At 61.7% G+C, this 22187-nt stretch overlaps 1 protein-coding gene across 5 annotated transcripts in view; it reads left to right on the forward strand.

Moving 5' to 3' along the window:
* Positions 1-22187, forward strand: part of RIMBP2 (RIMS binding protein 2) — a 189009-nt gene that overhangs the window by 156696 nt on the left and 10126 nt on the right. For all 5 annotated transcript variants that reach the window (XM_062182189.1, XM_062182192.1, XM_062182193.1 and 2 more), the window contains exons 10-16: positions 108-259; positions 359-814; positions 1992-2138; positions 4643-4801; positions 8528-8639; positions 13570-13754; positions 17057-17225. In XM_062182189.1, coding sequence (XP_062038173.1) covers positions 108-259; positions 359-814; positions 1992-2138; positions 4643-4801; positions 8528-8639; positions 13570-13754; positions 17057-17225 — 1380 coding nt within the window. The remainder of the gene's footprint in view (positions 1-107; positions 260-358; positions 815-1991; positions 2139-4642; positions 4802-8527; positions 8640-13569; positions 13755-17056; positions 17226-22187) is intronic.

Consider the following 22187-nt stretch of genomic DNA (forward strand, 5'->3'; position numbering starts at 1 on the left):
TCTTCCTGGTGACTCAAAGGAGTGATCCCATTCCCAGGCGGGACAAGCTGAATCCAGCAGTGCCCCTCTGCCCCCGGCCAGCCCAGAAACCTCTCTCCCCCTCCCAGGTCCTCCAGCCCCCCCACAAGATGTCATTGTCCAAGCCGGAGCCACCACAGCCACAGTCCAGGTATCCTGGAGGCCACCCGCGCTGACGCCTGCTGGGCTGTCCAACGGTGCCAACGTCACCGGCTACGGCGTGTATGCCAAAGGGCAGAGGGTGCGTGTTCGTCGGTCCCCGGGCCTGCAGCAGGCAGGGAGCAGGGGAGGGCTGGCCCGGTGGGCGGGGCAGCCTGTGAGCAGCCTTCTCTGTGCGCAGGTGGCCGAGGTCATCTTCCCTACGGCAGACAGCACCGCCGTGGAGCTCGTGCGGCTGCGGAGCCTGGAGGCCAAGGCTGTGACCGTGCGGACCTTCTCTGTCCAGGGCGAGTCCGTGGACTCTTCCTTGGCTGCCATTCCCCCCGAGCTGCTGGTGCCTCCTACCCCCCACCCAAGACCTGCTCCCCCAGTGAAGCCATTAGCAGGTGCCCCCGATACCAAAGATGAGCCCCTGGGTGCCCACGTCAGGATGGAGGAGGCTTGGGAGCAGAGCCGGGCGCCCACGCCCAGACACGGACCTGGACACATGCTGGAGCCACCCAGCCTGCAGGGCACCGGGCGGCGGTCGCCCTCGCCCAGCCGCATCCTCCCACAGCCACAGGGGGCCCCGGTGTCCAGCACTGTCGCCAAGGCCATGGCCCGGGAGGCTGCACAGAGAGTGGCCGAGAGCAGCAGGGTAAGCTGGGGCCTCGCGCTGGTGGTGCCTGTCCCCGGCTCCATGGGTGGAGGCCCGGCCTGAGTTCTGCATTCCTGTTCGGAACATGTAGCCAGGCAGCCCTGGAGATGGCAGGAAGGGGGCTGGGGGCTGTGTCCCGGGGGCCCGGCCTGGGTGGTGGCTCACTCCCGAGCTCTGGCTTGCACGTGGGCATCCGTCCATGGTCACACACACCCGTGACTGCACACAGGTGAGAGATCCATGGATACATTTGCATCCTGTCTGTGGGATTTTCCAGATCCTGGGGAGGAAGGTCTGGGGTGTGTGGGGCCATGTCCAGGCGGTGCAGTGGGACACCAGCTTCTGGGGACCAGCACTCGTGAGTGCAACTGGCTCAGCCCCCGGTGGCGACCCCTGGAGTGGCTGTGCCGGCGCAGGGACCCTCCCTCCAGACAGCCAGCCTCTGGGGGACCGAGGGAGGTGCATACCCTGAGGGGTCTCAAGTGAACAGTGCAGAGGACTCTGGGGACTGAGTGGGCGGACAGAGGCGTTTTTGCCGCATGTCCTGTAGGGGAGGGGCAGCCCCAGCCCCCTGCCGTGTCTTCCCTGCTCTGACAGCTCCTCGGCGTGTCTTGAAAAGTGGGAAAGCAGACTTTCCTGTGACGTCTCCCGTCAGCTCCATTAATGCTCAAAGACCCCGAATGCGAGGGTGTGACCTCTGGCTGGAGGACACCCTTGTGAACACACACTTCATCGCTGGCTCCCACGGCCTGAACATGGATGCCCAGGGTGAAGCCGTGTGGGCCGGGAGGGGTGCCCCCTGCCCCCAGATAGGGCCGCTGGCTGGGATCTGGGGCTCTGGCCGGCAGGGGCAGGACAGGAGTCCGTGACGCTGTTCACGGGGCCTTTACAGCCAGGCAGAGGCCCAGAGCAGGGACAGATTTTCCGCAGTCCACGGTGCTCCAAGCCACGGTCAAGGTGGGCTCTGGACAGCCTGGAGGGCGCGCTGTGTGGGGTCAGGACCCCAGGCCCTGCTCACATTTGCCCTGAGGGAGGCTGCAGGGTTTGGCCCAGCAAAGGGGCATCCCCGGGGCACCTGGGGCTGGAAGCCACTGCCCCTGCAGCACCAGGTCGGGGGTGACACAGCATCACCCCTCCGCCGGCCCCAGCTCAGCTGCTTGTCTGCTTTCTTTCCAAGTTAGAGAAAAGGAGCATCTTCCTGGAGAGGGGCGGCGCGGGGCAGTGCACCAACTCTGATGAGGAGGACGGCTACGCCTCCCCCGACCCCAGGAGGAGGGGCGCCTCTGTGGACGACTTCCTGAAAGGCTCCGAACTCGGCAAGCAGGTGAGGGGGAGGGGAGGCACAGGCAGGGGCGGCCTTGGGCACAGATGGCTTCGGACAGGCCCCTGGGGGACCTGGAGGTGCAGCAACCGTGCACCTGCTGCCTGCAAGGAGACGGGGAGAGCCCAAGCCTGGGCCAGGTCGTGCTGGGGGCTCAGGTTCAGGGTTGACAAGGCCCACGCAGGCAGCCTCATTGGGGGGGGATTCCAGACGTCTGCCTCTGAGGCTCCCACTTCCTGCCCTGCGCTGGTGTCTGGTCAGGGGCTGGTTTTGTGGGTCAGGTTAGGGTGAGGTCACTGGGAACCCCTGGTCCAGTGCACAGACTCTGCCTAGGGTGAGGTCACTGGGGACCCCTGGTCCAGTGCACAGACTCTGCCTAGGGTGAGGTCACTGGGGACCCCTGGTCCAGTGCACAGACTCTGCCTAGGGTAAGGTCACTGGGGACCCCTGGTCCAGTGCACAGACTCTGCCTAGGGTGAGGTCACTGGGGACCCTGGTCCAGTGCAGACTCTACCATTTTTCTCCACTTCCGTCAATTGGGCGAGTGTTTGTCGGACGTCTCTGCTCCGGTTGGGCATCGGGAGATCTGGAAATAAAAGGATGAGCAGTCCCCCCTCGGAGCACAAACCCGTGCAGGGAGGGGCAGGGCCCCAGGTTCCAGTCAGGCGTGTTCTGATGGCCACGCCCAGAGTGGTGCAAAGAGCCGATGGCTCCTGACAAGGAGTGTCAGAGTGGCCGTGGGCGTGGGGAGCCCCAAATCCTGGCTCGAGGATGCCTTTGAAGCTGTATCTTCCAGCCCCGCGGCCCTGCGGCTTTCACGGCCAGCTGGTGCGGTAACCGGACCAGAGGGGACGCTCTGGGCTTCGTGTCCTGCAGGCAGCGGGTGTTCCTCCGTGAGGTCACGGTCACTCCATCTGCGTTAACTTCAGCACGGGAAGCCACGCGCCCGACAGCGCCGCTCGGTTCACCCCTGTCGCTGGAGGGCTGGGGCCGGGAGCCGCTCGGCGTGTCAGGGCTCCGGGCCCTGCCTCCGTTCCCTCCTAGCTCACCGCCGTGCACACCCCCTGCACGTTTCCACCGTGCTCACAGCTGACAGCCGACGCGCTCACAGCTCCCAGAAAGGGCACGCGCCTTTCCGGCGGACACTTCCTTAGCGGCTCTGATGGTGGAGAAGACTGGATCGTGCTGTGACGGTGGGTGTCCGGCAGCTTCCCGGAGGGCGGAGTTCAGAGCCGGCAGGCTGCTGCGTCTCCACCCTGACGGCCCCAGGCCACCTTCTCTGTGGATGGGCAGATGGAGGCCCCGAGACCTGGACCCTGGTCCCAGCTGGTCACCTCGAGCAGGGCATTGGACATCTGCAGCGACCACCTTTGCTTGGTGTCTGATAAAGACGGAACACGTTAACCTCAAGGCAGCCCCTAGGTGCCTCCTTCCATGCCCCGAGTTTACCTGCCACTCGGCACTGGGCCTGGCGGTCTCCTGCTTGCCCTGGCAAGACTGCGTTCAGACCAGCCTCATGCTTGCGCCTGTGGACCCAGTTCTTCACGCTGACAGAGGATGAGGCCTGGGACGGTTCAGACGCTGCCGCCGACGTCTCAGCAAGGCTGCTCGCGTCCGCCCCCTGGTGGCAGGTCTGCCAGTCCTGTCCGGGGTCTCGGGCCCAGCTGGCCCTGGACTTCCTGGGACTCTGAGCAGTCACACGTCTTTAACCAGAGTGGTAACTGAAATCAGGCTGTTTCTCGCACACACATCACAGGATGCTTGCATCGTGCCGCCCGCCAGCAAGACGGCCGGGCCGTGCTCCGCTCTCGGAACCGCGGAAGCTCCTCACGGTGGCTGACAACAGAGCTCCGTGTTTGTAACAAGCACAAGGCTGGGGATGGAGGAGGCACTGCCCCTGCAGGAAGCTCCCGGGCTGCTCCCGGGCTCAGAGTTGCCACGTACCGCGTGTCCTCTCCGGGTTCAAGGGAGCTTTCAGACCTCTCACCCCGGCCCCGGCCCTGGCCCCGGCCCTGGCCCCGGCCCCACCTGTACCACCTCCCAGCGGCAGAGCTCTCTGCTGTGAACTCACGGCCCACAGTCCAGACCCTGCCTGCCAGCGTATGGTGTCCCGAGCTTGGCGGCGCCTCCCGCGTGTGCACACGCCTGCTTTGACACCTGCCCCACCACTCCGTCATGTGACCCCTGCGGTCTCACGGTCAGCTGAGGTTCCAGCCGGCAAGCTAGAGCGGTCGATGGACCCGGAATGGGACATCTGGCCTGTGCGTCTTACAAGCCCCGGTGTTTCCACCTGGGAGATGGGAGACCAGCACTGGTGCTGCCTTTCCCAGGGCTTTCATGGGTGCGTGCCCTGCCCGGCCTCATCTCCCTCCCGTGCAATGGGATCATGCGATCACCTCTAGGTGTGCGAGCTCCACAGGGAGGAGGCAAGGGGCCCAGCAAGGACCGCCCTGGGGGCCTCGGGGCTGAGCTACCACTGCCATCAGCTGTCCTTCTCTCCGCGCCAGCCCCACTGTTGCCATGGAGACGAGTACCACACCGAGAGCAGCCGGGGGTCCGACCTGTCGGACATCATGGAGGAAGACGAGGAGGAGCTCTACTCGGAGATGCAGCTGGAGGAGGGGGGCCGGCGGCGGCCCAGCGGCACCTCCCACAGCGCCCTCAAGGTGAGTGGCCAGGTGCCGCGCGGGCCCTGTCCCTAGGCAGAGGGGCTTGTCCTGCACCAGAGGCCCATGGACGTGGGGTTGCTGCTTTCTCACTACTGAATTTGCCAAGAGGTGTGACTGGGTTTGGGGGATCCCTTCGGTGGCCCCAGCTGCCAAGCCAGAGAGCGGCACAGCTAGGCCCGTGTGGCCGGCGTCAGGTCTCCCAAAGGGGAAGGGATGGAGGTGGCCCTGCTGGGGCACGGAGAACAGTTTTGGGCCGGAGGGTCCAGGACCCGGGGTATCACACAACGGCCCCTCAGCACAGACCTGGGGCTTCACTGGGGAGCAGGGCCACCTCCTGCTTCTAGCCCGTCCCAGAGGTTTCTGGGAGAGGCTTGAGCTTGAGGCCGCTCTCGGGCCTAGCAGGGGGTGTCCTGTCCCGCCTTGGTTGGGGGACACTGCTGCTGCTGCTGCTGACGACTAGAGATGCGTTCCAGCTCCCAGGCCCGGCTGCTCCAGGCAGCGCAGCTGGGCTGCCCGCCTGTGGGCACCAGGCCCACGTGGACAGGGGTGCAGCTCCCGGCCTAGTGCGGGGCACAGAAGGGCTAGGGCCTTCGTGGGTTTTCCAGATGAACAGTGTCTGGACAGGGCACGTGCCTCTGGGGCAGCGTCTGGGAGCGTGGAGCTATGCACACTGAACAGTGGGCATAGGCAGCATCTCGGCGCCCCCTTGCGCACTGAGACGGCCCCATGTTCTCCCAGCAAGGGCCCGACCAGGCCTCGGATCGGATCCCTGTGCAACCCCGCATGGTGTGGCGCCTGCTGTTCCCAGCTCCTCCCTGCCTCTCCCCAAGTCCCAGGGTGGCCTGTGGGGCGGGTGCCTCCCCTCCCGAGTGGGCTGGGCCCTCGGGCTGTGTCCCAGGACGAGAGCTGCCAGATGGGTCCTCCCTTCTTACTGGGGAGAGCCTGGGGGGAGCGCGTCCCGGAACGTCTCGGGGAGAAACGCGGAGGCGCCACCTTCCCTGGCAGGGACGCCCAGGGGTTCCTTGCAGAGCCTCGAGGGGACGCAGCACCCACGCGCCCCTGCCGGCTCACTGCACCTGCTGCAAAACGTTCTTACAGGTTTTCAAAACCAGCCTGGTCTGGGTCCCGTTGAAACTCCCGCCACGCTGGGTGGTCCTCCCCTAGCCGGGCTCCAGTTTCCTGTGGGAATGGGCCCGTGCCTGCCCCGGCCAGCCCTGCAGGCTCTGGGGCCCGCCTTCCTGAGCTCTGACAGCTCCTTTTCCTCGGGCTGCCTTCTCTGAGGACAGGCGCCCCAGAACGCGGTAGGAGCAGCAGGCGGAGCGCGGCCCCTGCACCGTCTCCCGGCTTGCCCCAAGTCCCGAGCACGCCTAGGACCTGCCCTGGGGAAGTGGCCGCACGCAGTCAGTCCCAGGATAAGGGGTGTGGCTGCAGAGCGCAGAGGCCCCGGGGCACAAGGCTGAGGTCTCGTCCTCCGGGTATCTGAGGACGTGGCCAGCAGGCACAGGTGTCCCCGACGCTCTGGGCACAGCTGCTGCACAGAATGGCACCGGCCACCCGCTCCCTGTCATTCCCCGGTCCACTGCATGGCTGCCTCGTCCCCGCACGGCTGCTCCGGTCACTCACCTGTCATCACAGAGCCCGCGAGCATGCGGCCACCTCCACGCCCACGGCACGCTCTCGGCCCCCGTCGCGGCCAACACTAACTCTGTGTTTTCTCTCCTCCCCTGTGCCCCCGCCTCACGTCTGGTCGCACACTGCTCGCTGGGCGCCTGGCTCACCCACACACCGCCCCTTAGGAGCGCTCTGAGAGCGGGAGCTCGGAAGGCGCTTTGTCGCAGCCCCTCCGCGGTCAGAGACTGTTCAGTATCCCCGAAGTAGCAGAGGAGGATGGGGGCCACTGCGAGCTGCCACGCACTCGGGGCGTGCGCTGCGGCCCCAGGCCCGCCCGGCCCTGCCTGGGCCACCAGGCTCCGCGGGGCCCCTGGCTCCCAGGGAAACACAGGAGCCCTGGGGCCGCCCCCCACCTGGAAGACTTCCTTCTGGAAGACAGAGGCTGTCGCTTCAGCCGCTGGGCCACCCGGAGCCCGGACAGTGGCCTGGACTGCGGCAGTGAAGAGGACGAGCTGTGGTTGAGTTTTGGCAACGCCCTGGCCAAGTGCGGCCCGGGCCCCGGCCGCTGCCCCTGTGGGAGGAGCCCGAGGCCCCTGCTGGCCCGGCGGCGGACGCTGACACGGCAGAGCAGCGTCGAGGAAGACTTGGAGGAGCAGGTGGGCCCCGGCGACCTCCTGTGGAGCGGTGAGGCCCGGCCCAGCCCGGAGAGGCCCGGCCCCAGGAAGCATGGCCGGGACGTGCCCACGGAGCCCGAAGATGGCCGGGGTGCCTGGACGCCGGGCGCGGTGCTGCCCTCCCGCAGGGCAGCCTCTGGCCACCACGCACAGCCACGGCCCAGGGTCACAGAGGACCCTTTGGTGTGTGAGGCCCGCTCCCTGCACACCCGCGTGCCGAGCCGACCCGTCTTTCTCCTCGCGCTGGCTTCCCCTGCGGCTCGGGGTTTCGGCGGCCACGGCCGGGGCCTGTCCCTGCCGCTGCTCTCTGCTGCCCTGCTGGCCCGCGGTCCGAGCCCCTCGCTTCCCCTCCCCTGCTGCGATGAGCCTCCTCCGGCATCACCGAGGGCTGCGGCTGCTTCCCTTAAAGGACAACTGAACCTAAATTTTAATTAAGGGTTAGCTGGACTGTGGCAACTGTGGGGTTCTGCCCCTCAAAATGACCGTTGGGGACTTGTTTGTTCCTGGTACACGGAAGGCCGCCCCTTGCCCTGGGGTATTTTTAGTCCTTCTGTCGGCCTTCAGCTTAACCTTTTTAAAGAAGTAATTACTTGAGAAATCCACCTTTGGATTTTTTGGCACCCAGAATCTCACAGCACAGCCGCTGTGGGTGGCGGGAACCATGTCTCTGCCCTGGTGTTGGGGCCAGCTGTGTGGTTCCGGCTTGGGCACGTGGGCTAGGCCACGTTCGTCCCTGCCTGGGTTCTCTTTTCAGAACACTTGGCATGGCGTGCTGCCTGTGTGAACTCCCATGGGAGTCGATGGGTCCACACGAGGCCTCCAGTGCCACCTGCTGCCACAGGCAGCCTCCCCCAGCTCTCCTGGGAGACTCTCCGGGACGCCCACTCGACCTCCCTTCCAGCGAGCGGGAGGGGTGGCGTGGTCCTCCCGAGCCAGTTCTCACCTTCAGTCTAAGTTAGAAAGGGGGCCCGTCCAGCTGGGCTGTGGCGTGAGTCTGCAGGTGAGGGGGTGCTGCTGGGAGCCTCCCAGCTCGCCGTGTCACTGGGTTTCCGGAGCCCCGCATCCAGCTTTAGCCAGGAGGCACGTTTGGAGCTGCAGGTGGGTAGAGGGCGGGCACGTGGGGAGCGCTGAGGGCTGTGTGGCCACGGGTGCAAAGTGTCAGGAGTTGCATTTGAGCCACGGTCACTCTGGTCCACAATACTTGGCTTCAGCAGCAGCAGCAAAAAGAATCCCCTCCCTCCCCCCAGAATTTTTTGCCCCCGTGTCCCAAGAGCCCCAGCGCAGGACGTGGTGTTTCTCTTCCGGGTCACTCAGCTAACCTTTCAGTTAAAAGTTTAGTTTCGTTGCCTTTAGAGCTTCTGCTTCTGACATTCACCTGGCTGCCGGCTCCTCCACCCCCAGGCTCGGGGGCTTCTCACCGCTGTTGTTTTGTCTCCAGATTTTAGGAAACCCGGCGTCTGCAGGACGGGTGGACAGGGCGGACCACGCGGGGCGGCGCTTTCCCCCGGGCAGTGCCGGCCCTCTGCGGCCAGCGGCGGCCTCGCCCATCGGTTAGTGCGTCTGGGCCCACCGCCCCTTCCTCCCCAGCCCCCGGCGTGCAGCTGCCCAGCACGTAGCACCAGCACTCTCGCCACCGCCCACAGCCAAGTCACAGTCACGTGTGGCCCACAGGAGGCAGGGCAGCAGGAGAGCCACTGCCCTTTGTACGTACCCCTGAAAGCCCCGACTTCTCCCTGCCCACGCACCCCTCAGGGGCCGCAGCAGGGTTTGGGCAGCCCCTCTCTGAGCTCTGAGCTGTGGGATTTGCCTGGGTGTGGAAGGCCCCACAGAGCGGAGGGAGCATCCTGGAGGCTGCAGGCCCACGTGCGTGCCCGGCTTCGTGTGGCGGCATCACGTATTTCCGTCTTCTCAGTTGCTTTTTGGAACTCGGCCGGTCGTGCCGAGGGCTGTGGCCTTGCTCTGCTCAGCCTCGCGGGCTGTCCCCGGCAGTCCTGGCAGAACCTGGGGCCTGCAGGTCAGCACAGGTGAGCCAGCCTTTGGTGAGCACAGTGGGCACACACCCAGGGCGAGGAGCACACGTAGAAGCCGGTGAGAACCAGACGCCTTCCGCGGCCTTCCCTGGCTCAGGGAAGACAGCGCACGGACAGCCCGGGCCCTGGAAGGCGGACCCTGAGCGCTCTGAAGGCTGAGACGCTGGGTCTTACCGGCCACGAGGCGCAGGGACCCCGGGCGCGGCGTCTCCCGCAGTTTCCCTTCCTCTACAGCTCAGACAGTAGGGAAAGGAGACTCTTCCGCACCGTTTAAAAACGTTTTTGTTTGCCTCCGTCTCTAACGATCCTTAGAAAGCACACGGGTTTGCAGCTGGCGGTGGGGACGTATGCGCAGGCTGGCGAGACAGGAGCCAGCTCTCTTCCAGGCCCTGTACTTAGCACCTGCCCCTCCGACCGCAAGTCCATGCTCCCGACTTCCCAAACACCTGCTGGAGAGCGCCGGTCCCGAGAGGCAAGGGCCGCCGTGTCCAGGGCCCTGTCCCGGCTCTGCCCGGGCTTACAGCCCCTGTGGGCTGCAGCGCTGGCGAGTTGTAGCTTTGCTCAGGGGGCTGGTGAGAGCCAAGCACTTGCCACTGTGAGACGTGTGATGGGTCTTCTCTTCCAAAACGAAACCGAGGGACAGGGAGTAGAGGGGAGGAAGCTCCACGCCGCTCCCAGTCTCCCCAAGGTGACCGCGCAGCGCTGGGTGGACGGTTCTCGGGGTGAAGATGGCGCGAGGCCACACGCGGGTCTGAGTGCTAGTGAGGAGAGCGAGCCCTTGCCAAGGCTTTGCCAAGAAAAGGAATCTTAACGGAGCCCAGAACTGTACTAATAGATCTACTAATAGACCATGCTAGATTGGAGCCTAGGACTGTACTAATAGACCATGCTAGATTGGAGCCTAGGACTGTACTAATAGATCATGCTAGATTGGAGCCTAGGACTGTACTAATAGATCATGCTAGATTGGAGCCTAGGACTGTACTAATAGATCATGCTAGATTGGAGCCTAGGACTGTACTAATAGATCATGCTAGATTCAATGGCATTGACTCCTTACGTAGCAAACCAAGGAACCACACGAGAACTGCGATCATAGTCCAGCACTTCACAGATGCACACACACGCGCACACACACACGTGTACACACATACACTCACACACACACACATTCCTTATCCCTGCTGTTCCCAGAGAAAACCAGGGAGCACGCTCACCCCGGCCGTGAGTCCGTGTGCGACCATACCCGTTCAGACGGCATTTTCCTCTGCCCGCCACTTCCTTCTACTTTTCTTGCGAAATAGCAGCAATTAATATCTTAGAAATCTGCTGTTTTCCCCAAGCATCGGTTTTCTCTGTCAGAGGAAATCCAGTCTGGACACCAGTGTTAATGAGCAGCGGGTCCACAAGGCAACAACACTGGAGCTTTCGAAGCTTAAAAGTCGCGCCCTCCGTGGTCGAGAGCTCCCGGCTGACGGTGCCCACAGGGCGGGCTTCTCAAGTGCCGGGCGGTGGCCGGCCTGGGCACCTGTCCGGTACTCGCCTGTCGGACCGAGGGCAGTCGGCTCTAAACCTCTGCCGCTGCCCCCCCTGCCCTGGTTGGTTGGCTGCTGGGCTCACAGTGTGGGGAGGCACGAGGGGTGCCTCAGCGTTCACGGAAAAAATGGAGTTAGAAGTGTATTCTGATGCAGAAAAAAATTAAATCCATGCATACAGGGATCTTGAAAAAGTTCATGGAAAATGTGTTTTATGGAAATGCTGTGCGTGGGTTTTTAAGATTTATTTGATAAGCAGAGTGACAGAGAAAAGGATCTTCATCCACTGGGTCACTCCTCAAATGCCCACAGTGGCTGCAGCTGGGCCAGGCTGAAGCCAAGGGCTTCATCCCAGTCTCCCACGTGAGTGCAGGGGTCCAAGCACTTGGGCCATCGTCCTCCGCTTTCCCAGGAGCGTGAGCAGAGAGCTGGATGGGAAGTGGAGCAGCTGGGGCTCGAACCTGCACCCATATGGGATGCCGGCATCAAAGGCAGAGGCTTTACCGGCTGTGCCACGGTGCCAGCCCCACTAAGGTTTATTTACGTGAAAGGCAGAGTGACAGAGCTCTCCATCCACTGGGACACCCCCAGATGGCCACAGCGGCCAGGGCTGGCTGGGGCCAAGGAGCTTCTCTCCAGGCCCTGGGGGGGGCAGGGGCCCGAGCACTCGGGCCATCGCTGCTGCGTTAGCGGGGAGCCGGACCAGAGCGGAGTGGCTCGGCCCAGGTGGGCACTCAGACGTGGAGTGCAGCGTCCAGGCCTTGGCGTGACCCGTTGCACCACAACGCTGGCCCCTACGCATTTATCTTTGAATTCCTTTCCTGTGGGTTTTTTGACTGACAGGTTGGGAACGAGCTCCAGCCTGCTGGTTCACCCTGAAATTGCCCACAGTAGCTGTGCCCAGGCGGGGAACCGGAAGCTCAGGGCGGGCCTGCCGCGTGGACCGACCTGAGCCGTCACTGCTGCGCTCGGGGCCAGCGCTGGCTCCAGGGCTGCAGCCATGAGCTGAAGCCAGGCTCTTGTGGGTGCGGGATCTTAGCTGCTGGGCCACGTGCCTGGCCTGATTTTTCCATGAAGTTTTTGAAATACCTTTGTACAAAACGTTTTCTGCATCCAGAGAGCAGAGATTAAAAACCAGCAGCTACATCAGCAAAGGGGAACTCGTTTCCAGTTTTCTGCAAGGAAATTCCCCTTTCTCAGCAGAAATGAGCGGACAGCGGGGGGAGGCAGTCGGCCTGGGCTTGGTCGTGGGGGGCGTCCGTCCCACCGCCAAGCCCCTTAGGGGCCAGCGCTCCTTCTCACAGCCCGGACCCTTGCCTCCTCCCTGAGTCCCCGAACCTGCCCCCACGCAGTGCCACAGCCAGAGCTGGAGGGAGGGCCGGCCCCCCTACTCCCCCCACAGTCCCTGGAGAAGTTGGCTCCTCCCTCACAGTGGACGTCGAGGGCACGTGGCTCCCATCGCCCCCATGGCTTCACTCGTGGGCCTTCCTCTATAGGTGCTCAGCCTCCCTCAGCTCCCCCACCCCCGGCCTCTCCTAAAACAGAGGGGGAGGGGGAAGAATCGGGCAGGGCTGCCTCCCTGGAAGGAGCCTGCAGTGGAAGACCGGCCACGGGCTGCGGGCAGTGTGACTTTGGACCTGAGACCGGAGGGGCCGCTGCTCGCACACCAGGGTCCCTGAGCGCAAGGCGAGGCTGAGGCATGCTCTCCTAGGCACACGGAGCGGGTGCTGACCGCTGACCACCCGCCCAGGCACAGCTGCAGAAGTGCTGGGCCCCAGCCAGGAGAGCTCCCCAGGGACAATTTTCCACAGCTGGCGCTGTCCCCTCAGGTCCTAGTCCATTGCTGCCGAGTTCCTTCCACCAGAGGCCAGCAGGTGGACATGCTGTCCCCCCGTCGCCATCACCTGGGGCCCGAGCAGCTAGAGAGAACCATCAGGGCTCCCCCGGGCCCCCAACAAGACCATACCCTGAGTACAGACAGGAGTGCAGTGGCTGTGGAGCGCTTGGCTTCCAAGCCGACGGCAGCACCACGTTTGGGGGCCCTGCGTGCCAACGCCAGCATCCTGCAGCCACGGCGCTGGGCAGTTGGAAGCTGGAAGTTGTATTTTTTGCTGGTGCAGGAAGCAGATTCCACGGTTGTCTCCCGGGGCGGGGTCTCCGCGGGTCTCGGGCTCCCTGTCTCTGTACGCACGTACACACACGCACAGACACATCACTGGTCTCTGGTGCTGCGCCTGGACCTCCACGCACACAAGTCACATTTCAGAACGCATCATCCCCAGAAGCTGGGGGGTCGGCGGAGTAAGTGGGGGACGCACTCGGTGTGCAAGTGCCGGCGCCCAGGGAGTAGTGTGGTCCTGCGCTGGAAACTTGGCTGGCGCCCAGGTGTGTGTGGAGTGTGGGCGGCGCCTCTGGTCCCCGTGGTCTTGAGCGTGAGCCGCACCCTGCTCTGCCTGTTCTCCTTAGCAAAGCCCCAACACTGAGCCACGGCCTCTCCCTGGGCTGACGTGGGGGAGGCCCCGTGACTGAGCCACGGCCTCTCCCTGGGCTGACGTGGGGGAGGCCCCAACACTGAGCCATGGCCTCTCCCTGGGCTGACACCAGGGTGGGGAGCAGGGTTGTCAGTCGCCTTAGTGCAGACCCATAGAGACCACCTCATGAGCTGAGGCAGCCGAGAGACTTGGGGAGGGACCCATCCGGGACCACCAGGGTGCACACGCCTGGCTGCGGGGGTCTGCACCACTCTGCTTCTACAGCTGGCCTCTGCCAGACGGCTGGATCGGCTCTGCCACCACGTTCGGCTGAGGGTGCAGGTCACACGCCCCAGCGCTCTCCCCAGCACATCTCACACGGTGTGCGGCTCCCAAGTGAACCCTGGACTCACCGCGCCCTGTCCTTACTCCCACATGCGCCAGACGAGTACGAGGCCCGGGACCGCCTCTCCCCCGACTTCTACGATGAGTCGGAGACGGACCCCGGCACGGAGGAGCTCCCGGCACGGATCTTTGTGGCCCTTTTCGACTACGACCCGCTCACCATGTCCCCGAACCCAGACGCGGCAGAGGAGGAGCTTCCCTTTAAAGAGGGGCAGGTCATCAAGGTAGGGACGGCGTGGGGTGGGGCACAGAGCTTGGTGGGGCGGGGCAGGAGGGGGACGGGTCCTCCAGGTGGGGAAAGCGGCAGGGGGGGGGGACAGGTCCTCCAGGTGGGGACGGCGCAGGGGGACAGGTCCTCCAGGTGGGGGTGGGGACAGCAGGGATGGGTGGGGACAGGTCCTCCAGGTGGGGAAAGCGGCGGGGGGGGGGGGGGGGACAGGTCCTCCAGGTGGGGACGGCAGGGGGTGGGGACAGTCCTCCAGGTCAGGACAGCAGGGATGAGACGGGTCCTCCAGGTGGGGGACAGAGGGGGCTCTCAGAGCTTTGAGGAGGGGGCAGGTTGTAAGCTGGGGGTAGCCAGGGTGTTAGTGCTGGGGTGGGCACTGGGCCAGGTGGTGGCTGGGACTCTGAGACCTCTGATGACCCACAGCAGGCAGTGGGCAGTGCCAGGGCAGTTGGCCAGAGGCAGTTAGGTGCCAGCGCAGTGTGGTTGGCCCTCCTCTGCCCTTGGGCCCTTGGGACATCACTCACGGGTGTCCGCCTCATCTGGCAAGGGGACGAGACCTCCGCTGTCCACCTTGTGGGACGCTGAGCACACAGCTGCCCCTGACCACAGCACTGCTCTGAATTCTACAGGACTCTCAAGGCATCAGGTCCCAGGGACGGGCAGGCAGGAGAGGAAGAAGAGGAGAGAGGAGAGGAAGGGGGGAGCCCTGTGCAGCCAGAGCGGGGGCGCTGGACCTGGGCTCCGGCCCTCTCCCAGGCACTGTTTCCCGCGTGCCCTCTGCTCAGGATGGCAGAGCCCTGTGAGGTTGAAGCAGGCGAAGGAAGCCAAGGCTGCTCCGTGGGGAGGCGCCCGGGCCCTCGGCCGGCTGGGCTCAGACGGCCAGTGAGGGACTGGGGCCCGGATGCCCAGCACACAGCAGTGCCCACACAGAGGACCGCGCAGCTACATGCAGCCCAGGGTCCCGCCACACACAGAGGGCTTGGTACGTCCCTGTCACGAGTGTCCGCTGATGGACACGCAGCACTGGATGGAAAGCTCAGCAAGTTGTCCAAGTACACACAGCAGTACGTGTGCACACAGCACATACATGTATACACACACCTACGGCACGCACACAGCAATGCATGTACACACACACCTACGGCACGCACACAGCAATGCATGTACACACACACCTACGGCACGCACACAGCACATACACACATGTACATGCAGCACACACACGTACACGTACAAATGGCATGCACATAGCATATACATGTGCACACAGCAGACAGCACATACATGCTCAGTGCACAGGCACACAGCACACATACATGCAGCACACAGCATGTGCATGTACGGCATACAGCACATGCATGCACACACAGCAGGCACAGCATGGACACGTGCAGCACACACACAGCAGGCACACATGCAGTACACACACAGCACACACAGTGTGGACACACACAGCACACACAGCCGGCACAGCACACACAGCATGGACACGCACAGCACACAGTAGGCACACGTGCAGCACACACACAGCAGGCACACGTGCAGCACACACACAGCAGACACAGAGTGGACACACACAGCAGACACAGCATGGACACGCACAGCACACACACAGCAGGCACACGTGCAGTACACACACAGCAGACACAGTGTGGACACACACAGCACACACACAGTAGGCACAGTGTGGACACGCACAGCACACACACAGTAGGCACACGTGCAGCACACACACAGCACACATGCGCAGCAGGCACACGTGCAGCACACGCACAGTAGGCACACACAGTGTGGACACACAGCACGCACACAGCAGGCACACACAGCAGACACACACAGCACACGCACAGCACACACAGTGTGGACACACAGCAGGCACACACAGCATGGACACGCACAGCACGCACACAGCAGGCACACACAGCACACGCACAGCAGGCACACACAGTGTGGACACACAGCACACACACAGTAGGTACAGCATGGACACGCACAGCACACCCGCACAGCACACAGCAGACACACACAGTGTGGACACACAGCACGCACACAGTAGGCACAGCATGGACACGCACAGCACACACACACAGCATGGACACACATAGCACACCCGCACAGCACACAGCAGACACACACAGTGTGGACACACAGCACGCACACAGTAGGCACACGTGCAGCACACACAGCACATGCACAGCACACACACACAGCAGGCACACACAGTGTGGACACACAGCAGGCACACAGTAGGCACAGCATGGACACGCACAGCACACACACACAGCAGGCACACAATAGGCACACACAGTGTGGACACACAGCACGCACACAGTAGGCACAGCATGGACACGCACAGCACACACACACAGCATGGACACACACAGCACACCCGCACAGCACACAGCAGACACACACAGTGTGGACACACAGCACACACAGCAGGCACACACAGCAGACACACACAGCACACAGCAGACACACACAGTGTGGACACACAGCACACACACAGTAGGCACACGTGCAGCACACACAGCATGGACTCGCACAGCACACACACACAGCATGGACACACACAGCACACCCGCACAGCACACAGCAGACACACACAGTGTGGACACACAGCACACACACAGTAGGCACACGTGCAGCACACACAGCATGGACACGCACAGCACACACACAGCACGCACACAGCAGGCACACACAGTGTGGACACACAGCACACACACAGTAGGCACACGTGCAGCACACACAGCATGGACACGCACAGCACACACACACAGCATGGACACACACAGCACACCCGCACAGCACACAGCAGACACACACAGTGTGGACACACAGCACACACAGCAGGCACACACAGCAGACACACACAGCACACAGCAGACACACACAGTGTGGACACACAGCACACACACAGTAGGCACACGTGCAGCACACACAGCATGGACACGCACAGCACACACACACAGCATGGACACACACAGCACACCCGCACAGCACACAGCAGACACACACAGTGTGGACACACAGCACACACACAGTAGGCACACGTGCAGCACACACAGCATGGACTCGCACAGCACACACACACAGCACGCACACAGCAGGCACACACAGTGTGGACACGCACAGCACACACAGCAGGCACACACAGCACACACACACAGCACACACACACAGCAGGCACACACAGTAAACGTGTGGGCGGCGTAGGCAGGCGTCTGGGGCACATTAAAGCCGCCCAAGCATGACCAGCACGGCTGTGACCAGGGCTCTGACTCCCCACGGCTCTAGGTTTACGGCGATAAAGACGCCGACGGCTTCTACCGCGGGGAGACCTGCGCCCGGCTCGGCCTCATCCCGTGTAACATGGTCTCGGAGATCCAGGCAGACGACGAGGAGACCAAGGACCAGCTTCTGCGACAAGGCTTCCTGCCTCTGAACACCCCTGTCGAGAGAACAGGTGAGAGCAGCGCCCGCCCAGCCCGGCCGGCTCCACGCCGGAGCAGCACCGCGGGGTCCCAGCCTGCGTCACTGCCCACGGGCACCGAGACGCCAGCTCTTCTCGGGCAGAAGCCGCTCCTCGAGCCCCAGCGGTGCGGTGCCGTGTGGCGTGGACACAGCTGTCTGTAGGTGACCTGAGGGGGGCACAGGCTCGCGTGCGGAATGTCCACTGTGGCTGAAAACAAGCGCCGCTGTCCCTGGCTTTGCAGCCCGGGCTGGGGTTGGGGGGCCCATGCACTCCCACGGCGCAGGCGCCCCTTGCCCTGGGCAGTGGGAGGCACTGGACCCCTACTGACTGGGGGTCCGGTCAGCATTCCCACTGAGACCCAGCAGCAGACAGGGACGCCCACGCTCACCCCTGCTGTCCGACCCGGCCCTGGAAGTTTTAGCCAGAGCCACTCGGCAAGACAGAGAAATCACAAGGATGCACGTCGGGAAGCAGGAAGCCAGCCTGGCCCCATCTGCAGGTGACAGGATTCTGCACACAGGGCACCCAGGGGCTCCACCAAGAGCCTGCGCAACTCCTAGGAGAGCCTGACAGGCGCCAGGATGGAAACCCAGCACCCAAGTCAGCAGCTTTGTGCACCAGACAGTGCCACTGCTGAGGAAGAACTAAGACCCATCCCCTTCACAGTAGCTGCGAAAAAATCAAATACCGTGGAATAAATTTAACCAAGGATGTCAAAGATTGCTACGATGAGAATTACAGAACATTAAAGAAAGAAACAGCGCTATGGTGTAGTGGGTAAAACCATTGCCTGCAGTGCCGGCATCCCATATGGATGCCGGTTCCAGTCCTGGCTGCTCCACTTCTGATCCAGCTCTCTGCTATGGCCTGGGAAAGCAGTGGAAGATGCCCCATGTCCCTGTGCCCCTGCACCTGCATGGGAGACCCAGAAGAAGCTCCTAGCTACGGATCACATAGCTATGGCCGTTGTGGCCAAATGGGGAGTGAACCAGCAGATGGAAGACCTCTCTCCCTCCCTCTCCCTCCCCTTTCCCCTCCACAACACTAACTTTCAAATAAATAAATCTTTAAAAAATGTGAGAAATTTATATATATGTGTGTGTATATACAAAAGAAAGAAATAGAAGAAGATACACACACACACAAAAGGAAAAGTCTTCCATGTTCATGGATTGGAAGAATCAGTATCATCAAAATGTCCAAACTTGAGCTGGCGCTGTGGCTTAGCCATTAAAGACGCCGCCTGCAGCACTGGCATCCCATAAGGTCACCAGTTCAAGTCCCGGCTGCTCCACTTCCAATCCAGCTCTCTGCTATGGCCTGGGAAAGCAGTGGAGGATGGCCCAAGTCCTTGGGCCCCTGCACCTGCATGGGAGACCCGGAAGAAGCTCCTGGCTCCTGGCTTTGGATCAGCTCAGCTCCGGCCTTTGCAGCCAGCTGGGGAGTGAACCAGCAGATGAAGACTTCTCTCTGTTTCTCTGTGCCTCTGCCTCTCTGTAACTCTTTGAAGTAAATAAATAAATCTTTTAAAAAAGTCTTTTAAAATTTTTTTTAAAAAATCCAAAATGTCCATACTACCAAAAGCAATTTACAGATTCTATGTGATACCAATCAAAATACCAAAGACATTCTTCTCAGATCTAGAAAACATGATGCTGAAGTTCATATGCAAACACAGGAGACCCCAAATAGCTAAAACAGTCTTATACAAAAAAAACAAAGCGGAGGCATCACAATACCAGATTTCAGGACATACTACAGGGCACTTGTAATCAAAACAGCCTGGCACTGGTACAGAAACAGATGGACAGACCAATGGAACAGAATAAACACCAGAAATCAACCCACACGTCTACAGCCAACTTATCTTTGACAAAGGAGCTAAAATCCATTCCTGGAGCAAGGACAGTCTCTTCAACAAATGGTGTTGGGAAAACTGGGTTTCCAAATGCAGGCGTATGAAGCAAGACCCCTGCCTTACACCTCACACAAAAATCCACTCAACGTGGATTAAAGATCTAAATCTATGACCTGATGCCATCAAATTATTAGAGAACATTGGGGGAAACTCTGCAAGACACTGGTGTGGGCAGCGAGTTCTTGGAAAAGGCCCCCGGGGAATCAGAGCCAAACTGGACAAATTCAAACTGAGAATCTTCCGCACTGCCAAAGAAACACCAGGCCGGTGAAGCGGAACCAGCAGAACGGGAGAGGTTATTCGCAGACTATGCAACTGACAGAGGATTAATAACCAGAATATATAAAGAGATCAAGAAACTCCAACAACAAAACAAACCACCCAGTCAAGAGGTAGGCCAAGGACTTAAACATTTTCCAAAAGAGGAAATCCAAGTGGCCAACAGACACGTGAAAAAGTGCTCTGGATCACCAGCCATCCAGGAAATGCAGTCTAAACCACACTGGCTTCTATGGAAACCAGCCAACAACTGTGGGAGGAGGGCTCCCTAATCCACTGCTGGTGGGGATGTCCACTGGCACCGCGCTGTGGAGACAGTGTGGAGATTCCTGAAGTCTGACTACAGACCTGCCCTGTGACCCAGCCACCCACCCTGGGCATCTACCCAAGGGAAATGAGATCAGCACATGAAAGCTGTCTGCACCCCCAAGTTGACTGCAGCTCAAGTCACATTACCTGAGACACGGAGTCAACCCAAATGCCTGTCAGCGGAAGACTGGATAAAGAAATTATGGGATATGCACACCTGGGAATACTACACAGCAGTAAAAATATTACAATCCTGTTGTTTGCAACAAAATGGATGAAACTAGAAAACGTCATATTTAGCGGAATAAGCCAGTCCCCAACGGGCGAATACCACGTCCTCCCTGCTCTGTGAGAACAAGGGAGCACCCAGGTCTCCTGGTCTCGACTGTTGAGGAATAGCTTTATTTTCATATGATTTGTTGAACTCTACTTAGTATAGAGTTAATCATATGTGTATAAAGATAACTGAAAATAGATCTTGGTAAAAAATAAGAATGGGAATAGGAGAGGGAGGAGGAGGAATACATGCAGTAGGTTTCCCTTAAATAGAAGGTTTCTGAGGGGAAAAAAGTAAAAAAAAAACTCTGTCTCGCTCCATATTCCTGTCACTCTGCCTGTCAAAAACCTTAAAAACTAAGGCTGAAAAATTTAAGAAAACGCAGAGGAGAAACTGTGACAATTAGGCCACACCCCCTCAGCACAGTATGTAGGACAAGACTCAATGTGGAGCTCCCTGGACACGGACCCCTGCCTGCTGGGAGGGGCGGCTGGCAGTGTAGACTCTGCTCAGACCATTGGCATCCTTTATCACAGCCCCAGCCACTCCTACTCACCCAGCCATACCTCCTCGACCAGCCCCTCCTCCTCCTCACACAGCCCCGCCTCCTCCTCACACAGCCCCGCCTCCTCCTCACACAGCCCCTCCTCCTCCTCACACAGCCCCCCTCCTCCTCACACAGCCCCTCCTCCTCCTCACACAGCCCCTCCCCCTCACACAGCCCCTCCTCCTCACACAGCCCCCCCCTCACACAGCCCCTCCTCCTCACACAGCCCCTCTGCCTCCTCACACAGCCCCCCTCCTCCTCACACAGCCCCCCCTCCTCCTCACACAGCCCCGCCTCCTCACACAGCCCCTCCTCCTCACACAGCCCCTCCTCCTCCTCACACAGCCCCTCCTCCTCCTCACACAGCCCCCCTCCTCCTCACACAGCCCCTCCTCCTCACACAGCCCCCCCTCCTCACACAGCCCCTCCTCCTCCTCACACAGCCCCTCCCCCTCACACAGCCCCCCCCTCACACAGCCCCTCCTCCTCACACAGCCCCTCCTCCTCACACAGCCCCTCTGCCTCCTCACACAGCCCCCCCTCCTCACACAGCCCCTCCTCCTCCTCACACAGCCCCTCCTCCTCCTCACACAGCCCCTCCTCGCCCAGCTACTCCTCCTCGCCCAGCTACTCCTAGGTAACCCAGCCTCCTGCTACGCACACCCGGGGGGCAGCAGATGGCGCTCAGGGACCTGGGTTCTGCTCCCCCGTGGGAGACCCAGATTGGATTCCGGGCTCCTGACTTCAGCCTGGCTCAACCCTGGCCGTTGAAGGCATTGGGGAGCCAAGCGGTGGGCGGAGGGGTCTCTGTCGCTGACTAGACAGCAGGCAGAGCGAAGCCGCACTTGGAGAACCCCGCCGGAGCAGTGCCGCGTGCTCAGAACACGCAGGAGTTCCAGGACTCGGCAGCCAGAAAGCCCCCTGAGAAACGCGGAGAGAGGACCCCAGGAGACCTCGCGCCGGCAAAGACATGTGGAGGGCACACAAGCGCGAGGGAAGAGGGCACCGTCGTTCGTGATCCACACCAAGACTCAGGGGGAGACCGGTCTGGCCTCCCACGTGTGGCAGCAGGCGCTCGCGTGAGCTCCCGACATGTGAGATGCACAGCCCCGTCGTACAGCATTGCGTGGATGCCTGCCACGTGGCTGGCCCACAGCTCCGCCCCAGGCACTTGCCCAGGGAGGTGCGGCCTCCATCCACACGGGAGCACGGACAGGAACGCACGAGGGGACTTGAGCGACAATCGCCAAGGCTGCACACCACCCACGTGTGCCTTCCAGCTGCCCAGCCACGGCGGGGCTGTGCGGGAGCCCACCCAGCCACACAGAGGCCAGCTGCCGGCCCTCGTGGGAACCCACGTCAGTGGCAGCTCCGGATGCCTGTCCCACGTGAGTCCATCTGCAGTGTCCACTCTGGGGGCGACGGCCCCACTGTGGTCTCGGTGGCAAGGCAGCTGCAGCCATGTGTGTCCTGACAGAGCTGTGAATGCTGCACGTGTGCCTCTAAGCCGCCCTCCCCCGAACCCCACACCGTGACTTTCCATGTCCATCAACCGGGCCGGCAGCACCGTTTCAGCCTTGGAACAACACGCCAGGCCGCCGACCCCCAGGAGAGCAACACGAC

The sequence above is a fragment of the Lepus europaeus genome, chromosome 23 (genome assembly GCF_033115175.1).
Source record: "Lepus europaeus isolate LE1 chromosome 23, mLepTim1.pri, whole genome shotgun sequence".
Classification (NCBI taxonomy): domain Eukaryota; kingdom Metazoa; phylum Chordata; class Mammalia; order Lagomorpha; family Leporidae; genus Lepus; species Lepus europaeus.